Source organism: Pieris napi, chromosome 19 (assembly GCF_905475465.1).
Source record: "Pieris napi chromosome 19, ilPieNapi1.2, whole genome shotgun sequence".
In the NCBI taxonomy this organism is placed as follows: domain Eukaryota; kingdom Metazoa; phylum Arthropoda; class Insecta; order Lepidoptera; family Pieridae; genus Pieris; species Pieris napi.
In genome coordinates this window covers 6,152,148-6,171,923 of record NC_062252.1, presented here as the reverse complement: position 1 = coordinate 6,171,923, position 19,776 = coordinate 6,152,148, and the positions used below count along the sequence as shown (strand labels likewise).

Sequence of the window (19,776 nt, the reverse complement as noted above, 5' to 3'; positions counted from 1 at the left end):
TGAAGCCATGATTAAATTAATATGTTTAATAATATTAATTGTTAAATTAATATTATTAATTTTACAATTAATGTTATTTATATACCCATTTGTTTGTGTTACTTTTTAAGTTTTAGGATTTGCATACGTTTTGTGTTTCCAGGGATGATAGAAATAGTATCAGAAGCGGAAACATTACGCGCGATACAAACGGAATGGGGGCTCACGGGCTCTTTCAAGGACAAGCCCATAGCCGAGTGGCTCGCTAAGCACAACCCTTCGGAGCTTGAGTACCAACGGGCTAGAGATAATTTTACTGGTTAGTTTTAATATTAATAGAAAACATGAATAACTAGGAGCTAAGGAATAGCGGTAGTATTAGGGTTTGATAAGTTATATTATTAAATTTTTAATCTTTTACTGTTTTATTACCTTGCATGTTTAAAAACCAACAGTTTTATTTTAATAGAAATTAGACTGAAAATGTTCTATGAAACAAAATTGGTCACTTGCATGAAGTATGTTTCTGAATGTGTGTGTAATTTTTGAATGGATTAGTTTAAATATTAACAAAAAATTACGCTTAATGACTACTAAAATAACTCTCTACAAATTCAGACATACAAATGCTGCTATAAATCATCGACAAAAATATAATTTATTTATTTTATTTATTTATACGTTGTTGCATTATAATATAAAAAAATTACATAATTACATATAAAGGAAAGGCGACTGGCGGCCTTATCGCTTTCGAGCGATAATTTCCAGGCAACCACTGTAATTTGTTACTAAATGACTACAAATTTAAATATACTTTTTCACCCAAATCTTCCAAGAGTTGGTTACCTACACTGTTAATTTTTACTATTATTATTACATTATTTTTCTATTTTTTGCGTCTGAGGCGCAAACTAACTGTTGTGGTCTCTGGCAGAATGACCAGCGCTGTGGAACACACTGCTTCACAGCATAATGCTGAGCCTGTGCCAGTTACAACCACAACACACACACTTAAAATGAACCTTATTTAAAAAAAAATAGTTATTTGCTTTTCTTTTTGATTGTTATTATTTTGTGTATTTCGTTAGTAATGTTATGTCTAAGTCTAAAATCTACGCCATTTTTATAGTCTTTCTAATAAAATATGATAATTGTCATCAAATTTCAGCTTCCTGTGCCGGGTACAGTGTGGCGACGTATTTGCTGGGCATATGTGACAGACACAACGATAACATCATGTTGAAGACGTCGGGACACCTGTTCCATATTGATTTTGGAAAGTTTCTTGGTGATGCGCAGATGTTTGGAAATTTTAAACGGTGTGTATATTTGTTTGCTTTTACACGAATAAGAGCAGTGTTGGCCTAGTGACTCTCATACCTGAGGTCGTAGGTTCGATCCCCGGCTGTGCACTAATGGACTTTCTTTCTATGTGCGCATTTAACATTTACTCGAACGGTGAAGGAAAACATCGTGAGGAAACCGATATGTCTTAGACCCAAAAAGTCGACGGCGTGTGTCAGGCACTGGAGGCTGATCACCTACTTGCCTATTAGATTTATTAATGATCATGAAACAGATTCAGAAATCTCAGGCTAAGACCTAAAGAGGTTGTAGCGCCACTGATTTATTTATTTTACATTAATAACGTTAAACGCGCATTAGATGTTTCTTTTGTAGAATACATTTATTCCATACGAAAATAGCCTAATCAAGTATGTACAGGTGTTTTCCAGAAAAAACAATATAATGGCAATATTCTTTATAATGCAACTACATAGAAATAATGCTAATTGCTAGATGTAAATTTATCTAAAAAAGAACTGCTTTTAAGTCTTTAAATTAATAAAACTATACCACCGGTCTATTTATATAGATATTTTTTAAGGATTAAGTCATTATGTTAAGTTAAATTATTTAAAGAGATCTATTAGGTATGAGCGTGTGCAATTGTTTAATCAGTTGCCGTCTAAGGTTCGTAACATTAGCGTGATTAATCAGTTCAAAAGGGCATTAAAGATACACATCATAATGAGCCCTTTAGACTAAAATTGGGCTAGCTGATGGCGACGTGTATCTCGTTCGTATATACTTAATATTAAATTTCTCATGTAAATAAAAAATAATTTTTGTAATGAGAAATAAAGTTCTTTAAACATTTTGTTTAAGTATTTGAACTATACTTAGGTAGACGTAGCGGTTACATTACAAGAATTGTACGTAAGTTATTTATTGTTTTTTTTCTACATGTAGAATTACAGGTTTTCTGTTCTTAGTTTAAAGCGCAAAGTGATTTATTAGAGCAAATGACAAAAGGAAATTTTATCCGATTGAGTACTTCTTTTCTGTTCATAATGCCTCATTTAAACACTACTTTTTTATCTTATATATATCTAAATATCTCAATATTATCATTATCCAGTGACCGGGCGCCATTTGTATTAACTCACGACATGGCGTACGTAATAAATGGCGGCGATCGGCCCACGCAGCGCTTCCAGCATTTCGTGGAATTGTGCTGTATGGCTTTCAATATAGTGCGAGCTCATCACGATCATATACTGGATCTTTTTGCTTTGGTAAGCCTTTTTTGGTTTTCTTTTCAAGATGACACAAATTTTAAATATTAATTGACAGCTGGAAGGAGCTCTTGGTCAAAGTTATCTTTTATGTAAAATGTATTATTAGATATACGAAAATTTTAAGATATAACAAGAATATGATATAATTATTATTATCCAACAGTTCACAAATTACGATAAAATAACTTAAAAATGTAATTAACATCCGGTCAAAATTCAAGGTTTCGTGGTAATTGGTGGTATATTGACTACGCTGTATAAATATAAAACCTACTTTTAAAAGCTGTCAAACAAATTGTTCATATATGTCAAACAGATGGCGATGTCAGGCGTGACAGGCGTCACGAGCACGGCCGTAAACTACGTGCGAAGTGCGTTGTTGCCCGCCGCCACCAACGCCGAGGCCGCGGCTGCGTTCGCTAGACTCATACATTCCTCGCTCAAGAGCAAGTACGTATAATCTATGAATTGCTATGTATATTTAAACCTATCTAAGGGAGCGTTCAAGTATTACGTAACGAGTTTTGGGAGGGGGGGGGGGGGGGTCCTTTTGTGAAACGTTACGATGCGGGGCTGGGATTGAATTACGCGTTATTGTTAATATTTTCGACTTACACCACATAATAGTAACTAAAGTGACACAGGGTGGTCATGAAACGTTTTAATATACTTGAGTACTGTACTAGGGTACTGAAAAACGTTACGGCGAGTTACATGGGGGGGGGGGGTCAATAATCTCCAAAAATTGCGTTACGTAATACTTGAACGCTCCCTAAGGTAGTTGAAAACTCACTACCTGTACACTGTATGAAACTTTCTTAAAATCTAATCGGCCACGGTCTTTTATATATGTGGAATTATTAAGAGATATTATAGTAACTCCAATAAAATAGCATGTGCCTTGATCTCATGGTTTTTTAACATCGTTAAATTTATACCAATACAATTTGATTAACAAAAGAAAAAATATATGCTTTTCTATTTGTAAAAAAGTTATAGTTCTTTCCCTAGATATTGTTACTTAAAAATGATTTAGGCATATTTATAACAATTTATTTAATTTATATTAATTAGAATTACACAAATTATTTTATATTTAGATTTACACCAATCAACTTCTTCCTACACAATTTGGCGCAATTGCGTGCGAGTGGTGACCAGGGGACTAACACTTCGGAATTGCTGTCCTTCATGCCGAGAACTTATTCGTAAGTTATTTAATATTTTGTTAAATTTGTTATAATATTGTTGCATTTGATTGAATCAACAATTTTATACGTTTATTCTGATAGCAAAGTTTACAAGATGCAACAAATAATAATAATATTTGCTTTTGAATATAATATTTATAGATTATTTCGTGGTACAGACTCCAGACGTGATACGCAGATTCTTGTGCTCGGAGAGTCTGTTCTTCTTCAACTATAGTAACCTATAAACTATAGTATTTCTTACTTTTCTTTCTTTCTTACCTAAAAAATATATTATACATTAAATACTGCGAATGTAACTAGTAATATTAAGATTTGTATCGTGTGTGTGGTGATTTATTTCTAAACAGTATCCTATGTTTTCCATTTTAAATCTTACCTTAACAGTATTTCCTGTTTCCCCCGTTCCTTCTATAAATAATATTGTTTTTTACTGAAGCAATTAACCTAAGAGTTAATGAAATAGAAAATATAACTAACGTCAATTTATCAACACTCACACAAATAAAAAGCATTTAATTTTGGTTAAGTGTATTAAAACATTTTCATCTATTTTACAGTATGGCACAAGAAGGTCGCATAGTACGCGTTGAGTGTCTCAGTTACGAAAAGCGCTACGACCCCGAAAAGCACTACGTATACGCTCTACGTGTGTACAGACAAGGCCAGGCCACGCCCGCGATTCTCTACCGGAGCTATAAGCACTTCACCGAGCTCTATCAGAAGATATGTCTTCATTTCCCACTCGCCAAAGTGCACAGGTAATACAGGAGACACATAATTGTATGAGACTAGAAGAAATTTAGTCTTTGTTTATTTTATATTTTAAATAACACACATTTTTAGTAGTTTTGTTCTTTAAAGACTATCTATATATACACACAAATTAATGATATGCGTGACAAACAAAACGTTTAATTAACATCTAATAAAATTACTTAACTGATAACTCCAATAAAATCAGAAAATATGTGTTAGTGTCGTCCAAACCTAAGAATATTAAAAATAATAGGTAGCTTATTAGTAGTAATAGGATCTGTGTCAATGTGTCAGATAGAGATAATTAAGAATAATAACTGTCAATTGTTCGTTTGCCATTACAAATAAATAATTATTACCAAAAATACGCTAAAGTTATGCATCACTATTTTCTCCTAGACGTAAGTTTCCCACATTGTACTGTACGTCATTTTTCGTCTTTGGTACTATTGGCTCTGTTGTGTTTTTGCTCATCTGCTCCCGATGCTGTGATATCAAGTCCCAACTGCTGTCAGCAACCGGTTTGCCAAATGTTATGTTACTGTCTGGTACATCTGTTATAATTTCTGGGAATTCTCCATACGGCGGTGGTCCGCTAGATCTGCTTATAGAACTTTCTAGAGTATTTGTTGAGTAATTTGATTGATTATTCCTTGCGGTGGTTTGAAACGGCCTTCGTGGTTTCGGTTCCGTTACTTCGTTGTTGTTTGTGTGGTTTTCTGGATTCTGAGGCACTTGACTTTGAACCTGATTTGGTATTTGTTGGTTAATTGAAGGTTGTGGTGGGATTGGAGCAGTTTTCTTTTTCAATTTCAGTTTATTTGGAGCGGATTTCGGTATATCTTGTTCTCTTGCTAGGCTTGCTTGTGTTTTTGCCTCTCGAGCTGCAATTTTTTCTTGTCTTTGACGTTCTTGTGCTTCTAACTTTGCTTGATTTTGTCTTTCTTGTATTGCAAGCTTTTCTTGTTTTTTCCTTTCCTGGGCTGCAAATTTTTCTTGTCTCTGACTTTCTTGAAAAGCAATTTTTTCTTGCTTCTTTTGTTCAAGCATCTGTTGTTTTTCTAATTTCTTCTGTTCATTAAGTTGATGTTTAGACAGTCTAGCATTCAGGGATAGATCATGCGAGCTTTGAGTTAGGTTTGGCGTGGGAATTGTTTCTTTCGTGAGGTCACCTGTACTTTTAGATGTGTGTATAGGTCTAGTTTGAGAGATTGGTAGTTGTACCATAGATGGGAGCAATTTTCTTGGAGGATTGTACTTTAATTCTTCATCTAAAAAATAAAAATATAATAGGTTAACGACAAATAAATGTTATTCATAAACCCAATAATTGTCACACTAATCTCTATTTCATATACAAGTTTGCCTATATTTTTGTTGCAACTAAATGAAATAATAATTATTTCATTCTTTACATTATAAGATCTCCTCAGTTACCTTTGACAAATCTAACGATCAACATCTTCAACATTTTTATTATATTCATTGAATATTTTGGCATTAGGATTTTGTCAATACTTCTAACCTAAACATATTAAAATCTACGAATTATACATTTTGTATAAATATTATCAATAGTATTATCTTACCATTATAATCTCCCTCGTTAATTCTATAAACTCCAGTAACTGAAACGGGACTCAAATCACAGTCCCAACCGTGTTGTTTTCCCGTAACAAAATCGAATGACGCCCTAAAACATCGAAACTTGAACATTGTTTACTAAATTGTTGTTTATCCATTTACATTAATTATTAGACTGCACGGACAGTTTGAAATTCAAGACAACGCTGGCCATACTATTTTAAACCATACTTTAGATTAGATATAAAGATAATAGTAATAATCGTAATCTTATCGAAGTATTTGTGAAGCGACGTGGAATTTCTAGTCGCTTGTTAATTATGTTTACATGATATCATTATTGTATGAAAATTTTGATACGGTGATTCCGAAAGTAGACGCACTTTTAAACTTGTTTCTCAGGCAATTAATTCTGTATTAAGGACCGATCTGGTCTTTTTTCACCATCTTTTCTTGATGTAGGGAGAATGGAAAAAATATATGGTGGAGTTGAGTAGTTTATGTATCCATTTTGAAGATCGATACACGATTTAAATAACTTCGCTCGATAGAAAATAAAATCCAAACATAGCCAATTTTTGACACTTACATACATACATGACATTTTTGACATTTTATGACGAAAATGTATAAAGACGTTGATTTAGAAATTTATACGATATATTTTATCGCAAGCCAAGTAATTCATTTAAAAAAAATTGATAAAATTACATTAATTTAATGTTTTACATAATCCTCCAGCTCTCCACTGCGCCCCGCAGTCTACCTCGAGACACTGACACAGCAATTCGTGCTGGGATAGGGCCTTAAGCGCTTGATATGCATTAATATGCAAGCATTTGATATGTAAAAATAATATTTAGTAAATCGATCTAACATTCAATGAGGGAACTTTCTACTTAGGGAGCGTTCAAGTATTACGTAACGAATTTTGGGGGGAGGGGAGGTCCTTTTGTACAACGTTACGATGCGGGGCGGGGATTTAATGAAGTCGTAATTGTTAATATTATTTTCGACTTTTCAGTACTTTACGTACGACTTTACACCACATAATGGTAACTTAAAGGTATAAATTAATAGGGGGGGGGGGGTCAATAATCTCCAAAAACTGCGTGACGTAATACTTGAACGCTCTCTTTTGGGTCTATAACGTGCATGAGTCAAAACTGAGTTACCAAATTACTAAAAATTTATTATCCTATTCTCAAAAATAAATTATACCAAACTATACCGAACACAGTAACCTACATACATTTACATGTGATATTTTATTATCAGCTTACCCTCCGGTCTACACGTGGGTCGTTCAAACATCCGTCAAGTGGCCGAGAGACGTTTTGGTGATGTCCAAGCATTCCTAACGTCACTCTTCAACCTAGCAGATGAAATAGCACACTCGGATCTCGTCTATACATTTTTCCATCCACTTTTGAGGGACCAACAGGATGTTGAACCACAAAGGATGAGAAGAGGTAATATGAGGCATTTTAAATAAAAATACATTTTACAAATTCAATTTGTTCAAATAGAGTATAGACAGTAAAATTCTAACGTCGTTCAAACAATTTTCTTTAACTTATGACCTTGATTGAGAAAAGTTATTAACCATTACAATCTAGAGTTATATTAATTAGTCTTTCATGCAAATGGGAAATTATTATGATTTAGATGGAAAGAAAAACAAATGTGTGTGCGCTTTCAGGTTTCTAATTAAAATTTCTCTGATTTTGAAATGTTCTGATTGTAGAACAAATAATAATAATAATTTTATTGCAAGAATATGGTACAAAAATGTGTAAGGTGATACAAAGTTCGCATATTCTGCCACACACAATGGCGCGCAAATTTGTCTTAAGGAATTTTACATTTTACATTATTAGTCAAAGTCAATTATTATATTATTTGTGTCGTACATATCATATCATACTTTATGAAATTTATATCAACGACAGTGTCTCACGCAAATAATCATTTATAGAATAGTAAATTTTTTCCAAAAGTAATACACCAAGTCGCTTTTTAAAGATTCTAGTGGGAAGATCTTTTAATGCTTTAGGTAATTTATTGTAAACTTTAATTGCCATACAAAAGGTGTCTTTCCTTAACAGTTCCAGATTGTTTTTTGGCAAAGCTAATTTCTCCCCATGTCTACTTCTTACTTCGACTTCGCATACACGCATATATGCATGCTTTATAATATTATTCTGTGACAGCGTTGTTCGATTGATGACGCGGACTTTCTTTTGTTTTTGCATCCGATAAAGAACTTAACATCGGCTATTTTTACTAAAAAATCAGGGCATAATAAAAACAAAAACAGTTTGTACATCCTTCTTATCGGATTAAAGTTATGTATTATTATAAATTTACAATTATTTAACATAATTTTAAATTTATCCGAAGTTTCGCGTGCTTTACAGCGTGCGTGGTCACGGTGACTGAAGACAAAAGGTGTTGAATGTCAAAAAGTATCACAGCTGCAGAGAAAGTTGCATTATCTGTATTTATTTCCCCGGAGTTGGTATCGACTAAAAGATGGAGGGTTTTGGCAAAAATGGCTCACGGTGTCCTCTATTTTCGCGGATTGTTTTTCTTTTTGAGATGTTAATTTGTTTAAATCTCAATTACAAATAATTTTCTTTAAATGTGTAAAGGTTATGTCAATCAAAGACAATATTATCTTTCTTATCGTTAATTCCATTCCAGGGGAGACAGCGGAAGTGGAGAGCAGTGGATCGGGTTCTTTGAAGCTGTCAGTTCAATATACGGGTGGAGTTCTGTCAGTGCTGATACTGCATGCGCAGTCGTTGGCTGTCACGCCACAGGGATTGCCGCCCAACCCATATGTCAAGGTAATTTTTTTATTATACGCTTTATATTAGCTTCACCTGTATGTATGTATGTAACCGACTCCTTCGGACTCGATTTTGACCCACTTTTAACGGACAGATTTAATTCAAACTTTGCGCACCTGTCAAAGATCGATGACAATGCAATAATCCGAAAAAAAAAATGAAAAAAATAAATAATAGTTTAAAAAAACTAGAACACACGCTTTATATAGAAAACTAAACTAAAAAACAGAAAATAAATTTTAATAAATATTAATTAAGAATAATGTAAATAATTCCTAATTTAGGCTGAAAATGGTAATGAACAAAATGGTATTATTGTGAAAAAGCGTGGGTTGCACTGTGCATTGGAATTATTTATATTATTCTTAATTAATATTTATTAAAATTTATTTTCTGTTTTTTAGTTTAGTTTTCTATATAAAGCGTGTGTTCTAGTTTTTTTAAACTATTATTTATCATTCTTTAGCTTCATTATGCATCTGTAATATCTAAATACATACTTAAAAAGATATATTTCACACGGAGATATTCAAACAACAGTCAAATATTTAACGAATCCAAGGTGTGTATAGATTGATAAGTCCAATTGTAATAAAGATAATAGGAATTATTTCACGAATTATTTTTACCACTCATAAAACTTACGGGGATTTTCCTGACTCGGGCAATGATTGATAACAAAATGCACTAAAAATATAATATTTATTTTAAGTTAACTTGTACATTTGACTCCGTAAGATTTCGATTAAAGTGTTTTAATTTGTATAAATTGACTCAAAACATATATTAAGTCAAAGTCAAATCATTTATTTCAATTAGACCATCTAAAATGGCACTTTTGAACGTCAAAAAATAAATACAAAGAATATTCTAGTTGCCCCTTCCAAAATGTAGTTTCGTGTGAAGAAGAATGGGCAAGAAACTCCACACTTACTCTTTCAAAATAGGTTTACAATATTTTGTTAGATTTGTTAAATTATTATATGTGAAGACAATATAAGAATCAAGCAGTCAAACTATTTACCAACATTCTGAATTTCCTTCTACAATTTGCAGGTATACCTAGTCCCAGACCCCACCAAAGAGACGAAACGTAAAACGCGCGTGCTCAAACGCAACTCGCACCCATCATTTATGGAGATGTTGGAATATCGCTTACCCCTGGACGTTCTCAAGAGCAGAAGCCTCCAAGCCACTGTATGGCATTACGATTCCTTACAGGAAAATCAGTTTTTGGGTGGTGTGGTGATACCTTTAGGTTCCCTGCCTTTAAGGCAAGAAACGGTGGCCTGGTACCCACTGGAGTACATACCCCGGTAGCTAGTACTCGCTCGCTCCGCTTTGTGGAGTACGGACTTTTTTAGATAGAAACGGTAGCTAATGTGTTGGAAATTGCAGTTTTTGTCGATAATTTTTTAACAATACTTTTTTTTTTTTTTAATTTCAATCAACCCTTTTGTATGTATAGGTCGGTTATCGAAAGCTGGCGGGTTCACAGTACTCACACTAATGCAATTTCACATACAGTATGTTTCAAAATATGATTTTTTTGCCATGCTATACATTTTAGTCCACTCTGGTTTTAGTAAGGTTGGGTGGGTTGTAAATAAATAAAAATGTGTCAAATACATATAAATATTAGGTGCATACGAAGGTGGATCCAAAAGTTCTAAGCCAGACCAAGAACGTATAAGAGTAGTTTGTGTAAATATTTTTTCATTTTTCGACACAAGCTATCTAGCTCAACACACTTCACTTTTACTTCACTAACAATTCTTTCAATACTCCTCTTAGAAACCCCAGTCGCATCTGATATCAAATTAAATATAACATTTTTTCATTAAACTGTTTTTATTCAGATGCTTATAATAATTAAAAACATTGTGCACCATTTCACGAGATTGCCCTGGTAATGTTTGAAAAAAGATCAACATGTATAAAATAATAATAATATCAAACAGTAAAGATCAATATAAACAGTAGCAAAAGAAAAACAATAACTGTCTCTTTTATACTCATAAGCTTGACCGAGCGCGAGAGAGATGGACTGTCTTTTCATGATGTATTTGTGATTGTATTTCAGTTTGACATCATGTCTCGCGCTTATTCACAGACACAAGCACAAAGTGTAAATGTGTTGAAGCCGCCAGCTTTAGATAACATACCTATATCATGTAATTTCCAAATAAGTCATTTGCTTCAAAAACTACTTGTAGCAAATATGGTCGGTTATATAGACCAGTAAACTTTAACTTGTCTAGGAGCATTCGGGTCCATAGAATGTTAGGACTTCTGTGTATTGTTTTAATGAAAGTACGCAGTACTGCGCGTCAAATAAAAATATTTCTTTGGTAAAGATCAAACATAATTATGTATTTTTCTTTACAAATTTTAAACTTTTTAACTTGATTTATGTTCCTGAAATTTGACATTCCAAAAATTATGATTTATGTGATACAAATGTTATCGGATTGGAATTCAATTCAATTATACCTATATATAAATTGCAATGAATCAGTAATTTGTCGCGATTTTTATTGCGTACAATATCTTGAAATTAATTCAATAAAAAAACTGGCCATAAACGGGCATTTTAATAACACAATATATTTAATTATTTTTCCAATGTATTTTATTTTTTGATAAATTTATTTAAATTATAATCAATGATTTTTTTGTAATGTCGCTTATGCAGTAGTATTGTTTATAGGTGCTGATAATAATTACAATATTGCTTTTTAAATTTTATATGCATTGCAATATTATGTAATACTAATCAAATAATTAAAAAATATTACAAAGAACGCAAAATGTTAGGAGTGAATGTAAATGATAACTTTTTTATTCTTATTAATTAAAATAACATCTGTAGAGAAAGTTGTGAAACAATATTATCAAATAGTTTCATATCAAATGTATTTTATAAATGTAATTGTTATTATGCTATTTTTTGAACATATCGTAATCGACATATAGCTTATAGAAGTAGTATTGAGATCTGAATGGTGTGAAGATGTTTTTAATATCGTATATTATACCTATATAGATATTTTTAGAGGATTATTTATTGTCATAGTTACAGCTTTTCGTCAATTAGGCCCCTATTACATTACAAGTCAAGTTTTGACCGCTGTCAAATGTCAAACTGTCTTGAACAATGCCAGTTGTCAAAGTGTCAAGTCTTGAACAAAGTCAAGTGTCAAACTTGACAGTGACAGCTAGTGACTTTCACGTTCTGCAAAAGCCTATTGTGATGTGCAGTATTTGTGCTTAATACTTACAAGGGAACGATGGATGATATAGCACAAATTAACCAGGAGTTTTGTTGTATTGAAATTGAGTATTTATTGCTTGGTGTTAAGGTGCAGTTTTCATCGCACATCAACTTGTGTTACTGTCTTGTTGAACAGGACGATAGTGCATAAGGTTTTATTATAAACAAGTGTTTTGTGTTTATGTATATATTTAAATTGTCAATAAATGACGTTGAATCAAACTAATAACATTAACACGAGAAAGTGAGCCTCTGGCGTCCTCGATTGTCAATCAAATAAAAGTAATAGCTATTAAAATTGTCTATGTTTAAACTACAATTATTCGCTTTTATTTATTACTGTAAATTTAATGGCCAGTAATATTATTAAGAACCATTTCCATACGTAAGCAGACACTATCTAACGTCAGTGGTTTATTTAAAAAAAAGTTTTTGCGAATTGACGAGATTGTGCATTAAACGTCAAATAATCCCGCAAAAGTGTAATTAAAACATTATTTTTAAATAAAAACATACTGTATATTTAAATATGAGTATCCTTATGTATGGACCCATATCAAATACCCTTGCCGTTAAATAGCAGTTATTTTATACGCTAATACGCGTTATGGACATCACAAGCGTGTTACAAGTATGGCACAATTATAATCATAGATGACGGGAAAAAAGCTTGAAATGGTATTCTGTGACTCCGCGGTAGTGATACCATAAATGTTGTACTTTTGTATCGTGTTCTAAATTAGCGACAGCGCTACGCATTCATAGAGTATCTCATTTGGGTATAAAATCTTCGCTTGTTACAGAATATCGTAGACGTTATTTCCGTTATAAACCTGAGCATCCATCGTTCCTAATATATGCTTCCAGTATTTGCTCAAATTTTGTTAAAATTGAGCACCGACTGATAACTAACGTGTACATACTTTAGATAGATTTTGTATCAATTTTTCTGCAACGCGTAAACGAGACATAATAATTTGTTGCATTTTAATGTTTAATAAACTGCTGCGATGTATTTCTTTGTTTTATTTACCTGTTACCATATCCGTTTTAACCCATTTATTTGATTTCTGATAAAAAAAACTAGAGCACTTACTCTACTACTATGATTGTAAATATTGTACTATTTGCAGTTTTCGACAAGTATATTTCCCCATATGATCTGTGTTGTAAGTTCACCACAGTGCCAACTTTTAAGTTTCCACCCAAGATTTGAAGCTGAGACCCCATGTGCTGCAGTCGTATGCTAACCCATTAGCCAAGGAAGACTTTATAATGTAGTAATTGAATGACAACTAGCTGTTAAACAAGTGTATTACCTGAAATCTCGACCTTTTAAGTACCCTTGAATGATTAAATGACGCGAGGAAAATAAAAGTCAATATATAATACAAGATCTTTATCCGGTGCTATTTGTAACAAATAATTGTTTACGCCATATTCTCTCTTTTTAAGGCCCTTAGCGCCCAAGTAATAAGGTGAATTCTCGGTTGTAGGAAGGTAATAAATTCCTGGACGTGTGAAATTCGTGTTTGGTCCTAGAACGTTGCTTGTAATTTTGTCGTAACATTTGTCATGACGCGCGTGGTGTACCGTGGCACATTGTACACCCAAAAACTGGTCTGGGTTTTCGTTAGCGACCATCCAATAGATTGCAGCTCTGACGTGGCTACAGAACAGGAAACATGGCATGATGAAGTTCCCCATCATGTATGGTTGGTACTCTCCTAAAATTGTAACAGGAAGTGTATGAGAAAGCTGAATTCATAATCACCAGCAAAGTCTAGACCACAAGTCGTTACAAAGTAATACGTAACAACTTGTGCCTAGTTTAAAAAGTCAGCTAGTGAAAGTTCTGTACAAGAACTATGTCGTAGACAAGCTAGCATTGCCTGGAACTATTTGTAAGGTCCTGGATTCAATTACGGACGTAATAATTGGCTAAGATCAGAAGGACCGGAAATCTGATTACGTTTACCAACGCCTTTTCTCCATAAAACCAACCCCTTTCATCTTTAACCACTTTCTTAAAAACTAAATTTTCACTAAAGATTCAAAACTAGTAATCTAGTAATCTTAAACAACATCTGAACCTGTCCTATGCTGAAACGGAAAATATTATTGTGCAATAATAGTTCAGCTATGAAATAGTGTTATTTTTTTATGGCTCTGGCACGATTTGTGCATTAGCCAGCGTCAAGTATAGGATTTTTTATAATTCGTGCTTGTCTTTTAGAAATTCGACAGTGTAATGTACGGTTTTTAAGCACTCACCCGGTTAAGCACAACCCTCCCAAAGGCCAAGAACAAATTTAAATTAAATTAAAACTTGCCCTCGAACCGGGAATCGAACCCGGTACCGCTCACCTAGCTGTGAAATAGTGTTATGTAGAAATTATTGTCAAGTACCGTTAGCATGTCAAAAGAAAAAGACTAGCCCACGTCCCGCGACAATACCTTTTTTTGTAAGAAAAAATTTTTTTTTCTTTCTGATTCTTGTCTAATTTCCTCATTAAAGTATATGACGGCTTTATTCGTAAATGCATGTTAGGCAAGCCTCTATTAGAGATTTTGAATGTTTATTTTGAAAGGGGCACGATATTGGTATAATGATACTCCAATAAATACTCCAATTTGGCCATGCTTGGGCTGTAAGTAAATAAATAAATAAATGCGCTCTCCATAGAAATCTAGGACGCGTAGCAATTGCGACTGGTATTTTTAAATGTTCGTTGACATTTACCTCCATTTGCGTAAAAGTCAACGTGTGCGTCAGCGTCAGCTATACCGAAGCCATCGATATTTGTGTGGAGCGCGTCAACGCGATGAGCTGCGCCTGAGTTGAAGCGTTCTTCTCGCGGGAGGTTTCGGAAACATGGACCGGCTGGATCTAGGCCTATTTACAACAAGACACATTTGTTTATTAATTTAGTGCAAAGGGCAAAAGATCACGATACTACATATTATTATTATTACTTTTTTATTTTATAAATAGCTATACAGAAAAAATATATATCTTAAAGTAGAAACAAAAAAATCATCTAATTGTAGATAAATCTAAATTATTATTCTCGAATCCGCTTGAACACCCACAAAGTCAATCAATATCGTTTAATTACAAACATAAGATTTATATTTATAACACGATGTAATGATACACGATGAATACTTATTTTAAGTTTTTTAAAATTAGAAGCACTGGTTCTGATTAGCTCGTTAAGATGAAGATCTTCACTCAAATAGATGCAGATTTGTGTAATGTTTGAAATACACAATAAAATTGCAGACAAAAATATAGACAGTTCATTCTGAATTATAATAAACTGTTTGGAAGAAAAATACCATACAAATTACAGCGATATTTAACCTAAAACTACTAGAAATTAATTAAATTATTTTTACACATTACCAAACAAACATGCTAATCTCAATATATTAACGCAAATTGTTGTCCACTCACCAGTTAATCTAGCTGGTTTATAGTTCGTAAGTTGATGGTACTTGGTAGCGGCGTAGTAAGCAATGTGCGCTCCTAAACTCCCTCCAAGCATTTCTAGATTCTCTGGCCGAAGACCTTTACGAGTTAATTCCGCCATGAATTCACCCAGGATTAGACCAAGTGGTTTTGTCATACGCGCGGCTCTGAAAGATAATTATTGTTTAACCAACCAATTTCATAGAAAGCATTTAAATGTTTAATTGTAATGTTAGGCAAAAATCGGAAAAGGAGTCGAAACTTAACGCTAAATTTGACTTCTGTATGTCAAGAAAAGAGCGTATAGGTCGGTTAACGAAAGCTGGCGCGTTCACAGTAGGTACTCACACTAATGCAATTTCACTATACAGTATGTTTAAAAATATTAGTCAAATTAGTAAGGTTGGGTGGGTTGTAAATAAATAAAAATGTGTCAAATACATATAAATATTATGTGCATACGAGGGTGGATCCAAAAGTTCTAAGCCCGACCAAGAACGTATAAGAGTTCGTGTAAATAATTTTTCATTTTTCGACATAAGCTCCATCTAGATCAACACACTTCACTTTTACTTCACTAACTATTCTTTCAATACTCCTCTTAGAAACCCCAGTCGCATCTGATGTCAAATTAAATATAAATTTTTTTCATTAAACTGTTTTTATCAAGATGCTTAAAATTCTTAAAAACATTGTGCACCATTTCACGAGATTGCCCTGGTAATGTTTGAAAAAAGATCAACATGTATAAAATAATAAAAATATAAAACAGTAAAGATCAACATAAACAGTAGCAAAAGAAAAACAATATCTGTCTCTTTTATACTCATAAGCTTGACCGAGCGCGAGAGAGACGGACAGTCTTTTCGTGATGTATTTGTGATTGTATTTCAGTTTGACATCACGTCTCGCGCTTATTCACAGACACAAGCACAAAGTGTAAATGTGTTGAAGCCGCCAGCTTGAGATAACATACCTATACCAATCCTTAAAATATTGGCAACGCGAGCCTTCTGGCAGCATGAGAGTCCATGGGCGGTAGTATTACCAAGTATTAGGTGGTGATGGACACACATATATTTTGAAAAACTTATTGAGTTTTGTCTGTGTAACAACACATTCATGGTTCACTCTAAATCTTTACCCTATTTCAGACTATAAATTTGAAGATTTTTCTCACATGGGATAGCTCCGCACAAGTAAAGGAAACAATTCCACGACAATTATATTTTTTCTGCGCTTGAGGTATGGCTTCACTATCGTTTGGACGATTGGCGAGAAGGAGGCGTCCAGGTAACCACTTATCATCACCTGAAGATGTATAATTATTTTTAAAACCTTTTTAAACCATTCAAAGAAGACACTTACTTCATAAAAAGTGCCTATTACATGGTACGAGAGGTGGTCAGTATTGTTAATACGAAGTTTTTAATATAAGAACGCGGGGGGAAAATAAATTCGAGTTGAAATAAGGATCATTTTTTTTTTTAAAGACAATCACACCAATTGACCTAGTCCCATGCTAAGCTGGTGAAGCTTGTGTTATGGGTACTAGGCAACGGATATACATACATATTATAGATAGATAGACATATAAATACATATTTAAACAACCAAGACCTAAGCACAACACCAAATGCTCATCACATCGATGTTCGTCTCAGCCGGGGATCGAACCCGGGACCCATGGTTTCGCAGTCAGGGGTACTAACCACTAGACCAATGAGTCGTCAGTCAATACAGAATCAGATACAGAAATCTGAGGGCCTAACTTAAAAGGTATGTAAAGAAAGTCGACTATTGAAACTAGGAGACGATGTTCAATATACATTACCAAAACTTGCTTCTTCAAGTCAATATTTTTTTCCACACAGGCTGCACCTGCGACGCTCAGTTTGCAGGTTGCATCATCATGACCGAACCAACTGTCAGATGGCCACATCACCAGCACTGTTAAGGAATCCTTTGTCTCCTCTGACATGGTTGTGTTGCGAGTCATTCCAGGACCTGGCAATATTTAAACAGCTTTAATATAAACCCATAAAGACCCAATCAAACTATAGGAATTCCCTCTCATGGAGATGGAGATTTCTAGAGCTTAAAACGGTGATCTCTCTAGCTAATGTCTGAGCGTCGTGGTCAGCAAGAAACGTGGAGCGGACTATTTGTTTCCACCGATCCAGCGCGACTCTTACGACAGTGTACAGTTTTGGTGATGATGAGTCTTTCACTTAATAATAGGTATATCTGGTTGGTGAATAGCCACGTGATCTTTTGCCTTCCGTGTTACCAACTGTGATCAGTTTCTCTAAGTTCTCATCGCCTCTGCGCCTTGTATGGCCGAAATAAGATACAATTCGCTGTAAGCGTATGGTAGAGAGGCGTCCGTATACGGAGATGGGTCAGGATCGATGTATTGGTGCGCTTCGCAGTCCACGGTATATATTTCACCGTAAAATTGTAAACACCGTTAGAATCTATCTCGCGAGATTGTAAACTGTCGAAAGATTGTGAACCTCAACGCACTGCTTACAATTTAACCTATAATTATTCGGTAGATTGTAATCTATCGAAGTGAAACCGTCAAATTGTGAAACGGATCGCACCTCGCGCGCTCATTGGTTGACCGGAATATGCCTCGCGCCACCATATTTGTTTTCGTTGGGAAGTAAAATTTTACTTCCCAACAATTTCATATAACTAATTCTAAAGCTGTGAGTTACCTTCGACACGACATCAATTTACATTCATCAAAACAATCAATATACATTCGACAACAAACGAATTTACACACAAATATGGTGGCGCGTAGCATATTTCTTTCAACCAATCAGCGCGCGAAGTGCGATCTAAGATTACAATCTACCGAATAGTAATACGTTAAATTGTAAGCAGTGCGTTGAGGTTCACAATCTTTCGACAGTTCACAATCTCGCGAGATAGATTACAATCTAACGGTGTTTACAATTTCACGGTGACATATATAAAACTGTGATAATTCTAATTAATAGAAAAATATATTTATCTTTTTGTAAATACTCTTTTACAACAAACTATTAAATACTCAAAGTGGGGCTATACAAATTGAAGTTCCCTCGACTACACCAGGTCTGCATGATGAAACAACTTGACTTAAAAATACGACCAATAAATTTTCCTTTAGACATTTAAGAGTTCCGGGGAAAATAAAAGATTCAGATTTAAGAAATTCCTCCTATTTTAGAGTTTTTTTTTAAACAGGGGCCCCTACATCCTAGCCTATCAGACACGCAATCAGGCAGATTTGTGACCGAGTGGCCAAGCACCAGGGGAGTGTCAAAATCTCCCCTTTCTTAAAAAGGGACATTATTAGCTTAAAGTCTCCCGCCAGGCCCGGGCGACACCTACTCCGAAAATATCGTCATAATATTTTTTTTTTTGAGTTAGATGAAATACTAAATCTATACAAATAACTTACAATCTGACATGAATCCATCTGGCGGGCCATCGTCTGCCGTTACAAAAACAAAACTCACAGTTAGAAATAAAATTAACATATTACCAAATAGACGACGTTTAAATGAGAACAGAAATGGCCTACTGATGAAGTTTCTTAAATATAGAAGGTCGGCTGATAATTGTTAAGGCCAGCGTGTATTGCATATTATGACCGTAAGGTACGCTGCACGCGACATTGGGGCTTACATTGTGCGTGAATTCAACACATGATATAATAAACGCCTGATGATATATATCTATATTTAAATCGATGGATATTCGTACTTCGTGGTACAATATCTTTATAAAATATGTACCTGCTTTTAAATACGATTTTGTTTAAGGGCTTTGGGATATTAATAAAATAAACGGTGCAATTTAGTCTTTCTCCGGAAAAAACAAGTTTATTGCAGTCGTTATGAATTCGATTGAAAATGTCAACCGAAATGACATGGAGTTCTGACCTCTGGGCGGGATCACCCCAGTACCAGCTCCTTCCGCTTGACCGTATTCAACCAACTGCCCACTGAAGTATTTCCGAACCAATTCGACTTAGGGTCCTTGATGAAAAGAGCGT

The 19,776-nt window shown here is 34.1% G+C and overlaps 3 protein-coding genes across 4 annotated transcripts in view; 1 reads left to right on the top strand and 2 right to left on the bottom strand.

The window, feature by feature from the left end:
- LOC125059118 (phosphatidylinositol 4-phosphate 3-kinase C2 domain-containing subunit alpha) overlaps positions 1–10,479 on the top strand; it is a 38,753-nt gene extending 28,274 nt beyond the window's left edge. For both annotated transcript variants that reach the window (XM_047663338.1, XM_047663337.1), the window contains exons 24-32: positions 143–298; positions 1,151–1,301; positions 2,405–2,561; positions 2,881–3,014; positions 3,665–3,772; positions 4,336–4,536; positions 7,397–7,590; positions 8,825–8,970; positions 10,030–10,479. In XM_047663338.1, coding sequence (XP_047519294.1) covers positions 143–298; positions 1,151–1,301; positions 2,405–2,561; positions 2,881–3,014; positions 3,665–3,772; positions 4,336–4,536; positions 7,397–7,590; positions 8,825–8,970; positions 10,030–10,293 — 1,511 coding nt within the window. In that variant the 3' untranslated portion in view covers positions 10,294–10,479. The remainder of the gene's footprint in view (positions 1–142; positions 299–1,150; positions 1,302–2,404; positions 2,562–2,880; positions 3,015–3,664; positions 3,773–4,335; positions 4,537–7,396; positions 7,591–8,824; positions 8,971–10,029) is intronic.
- On the bottom strand, positions 4,290–6,354 carry LOC125059126 (stress response protein nst1-like). Its single transcript, XM_047663350.1, has 2 exons — positions 6,124–6,354; positions 4,290–5,805 (listed from the first exon to the last, which is right to left on the bottom strand). The coding sequence occupies exons 1-2, from the start codon at positions 6,248–6,250 to the stop codon at positions 4,910–4,912; spliced, it is 1,023 nt and encodes a 340-aa protein (XP_047519306.1). The 5' UTR covers positions 6,251–6,354; the 3' UTR covers positions 4,290–4,909.
- Positions 10,480–13,600: 3,121 nt separating the features above from the next.
- On the bottom strand, positions 13,601–19,404 carry LOC125059076 (lipase member H-like). The gene is made up of 6 exons (XM_047663275.1): positions 19,180–19,404; positions 17,557–17,729; positions 16,903–17,033; positions 15,708–15,889; positions 14,991–15,143; positions 13,601–13,974 (listed from the first exon to the last, which is right to left on the bottom strand). The coding sequence occupies exons 1-6, from the start codon at positions 19,256–19,258 to the stop codon at positions 13,601–13,603; spliced, it is 1,092 nt and encodes a 363-aa protein (XP_047519231.1). The 5' UTR covers positions 19,259–19,404.
- Positions 19,405–19,776: the final 372 nt, after the last annotated feature.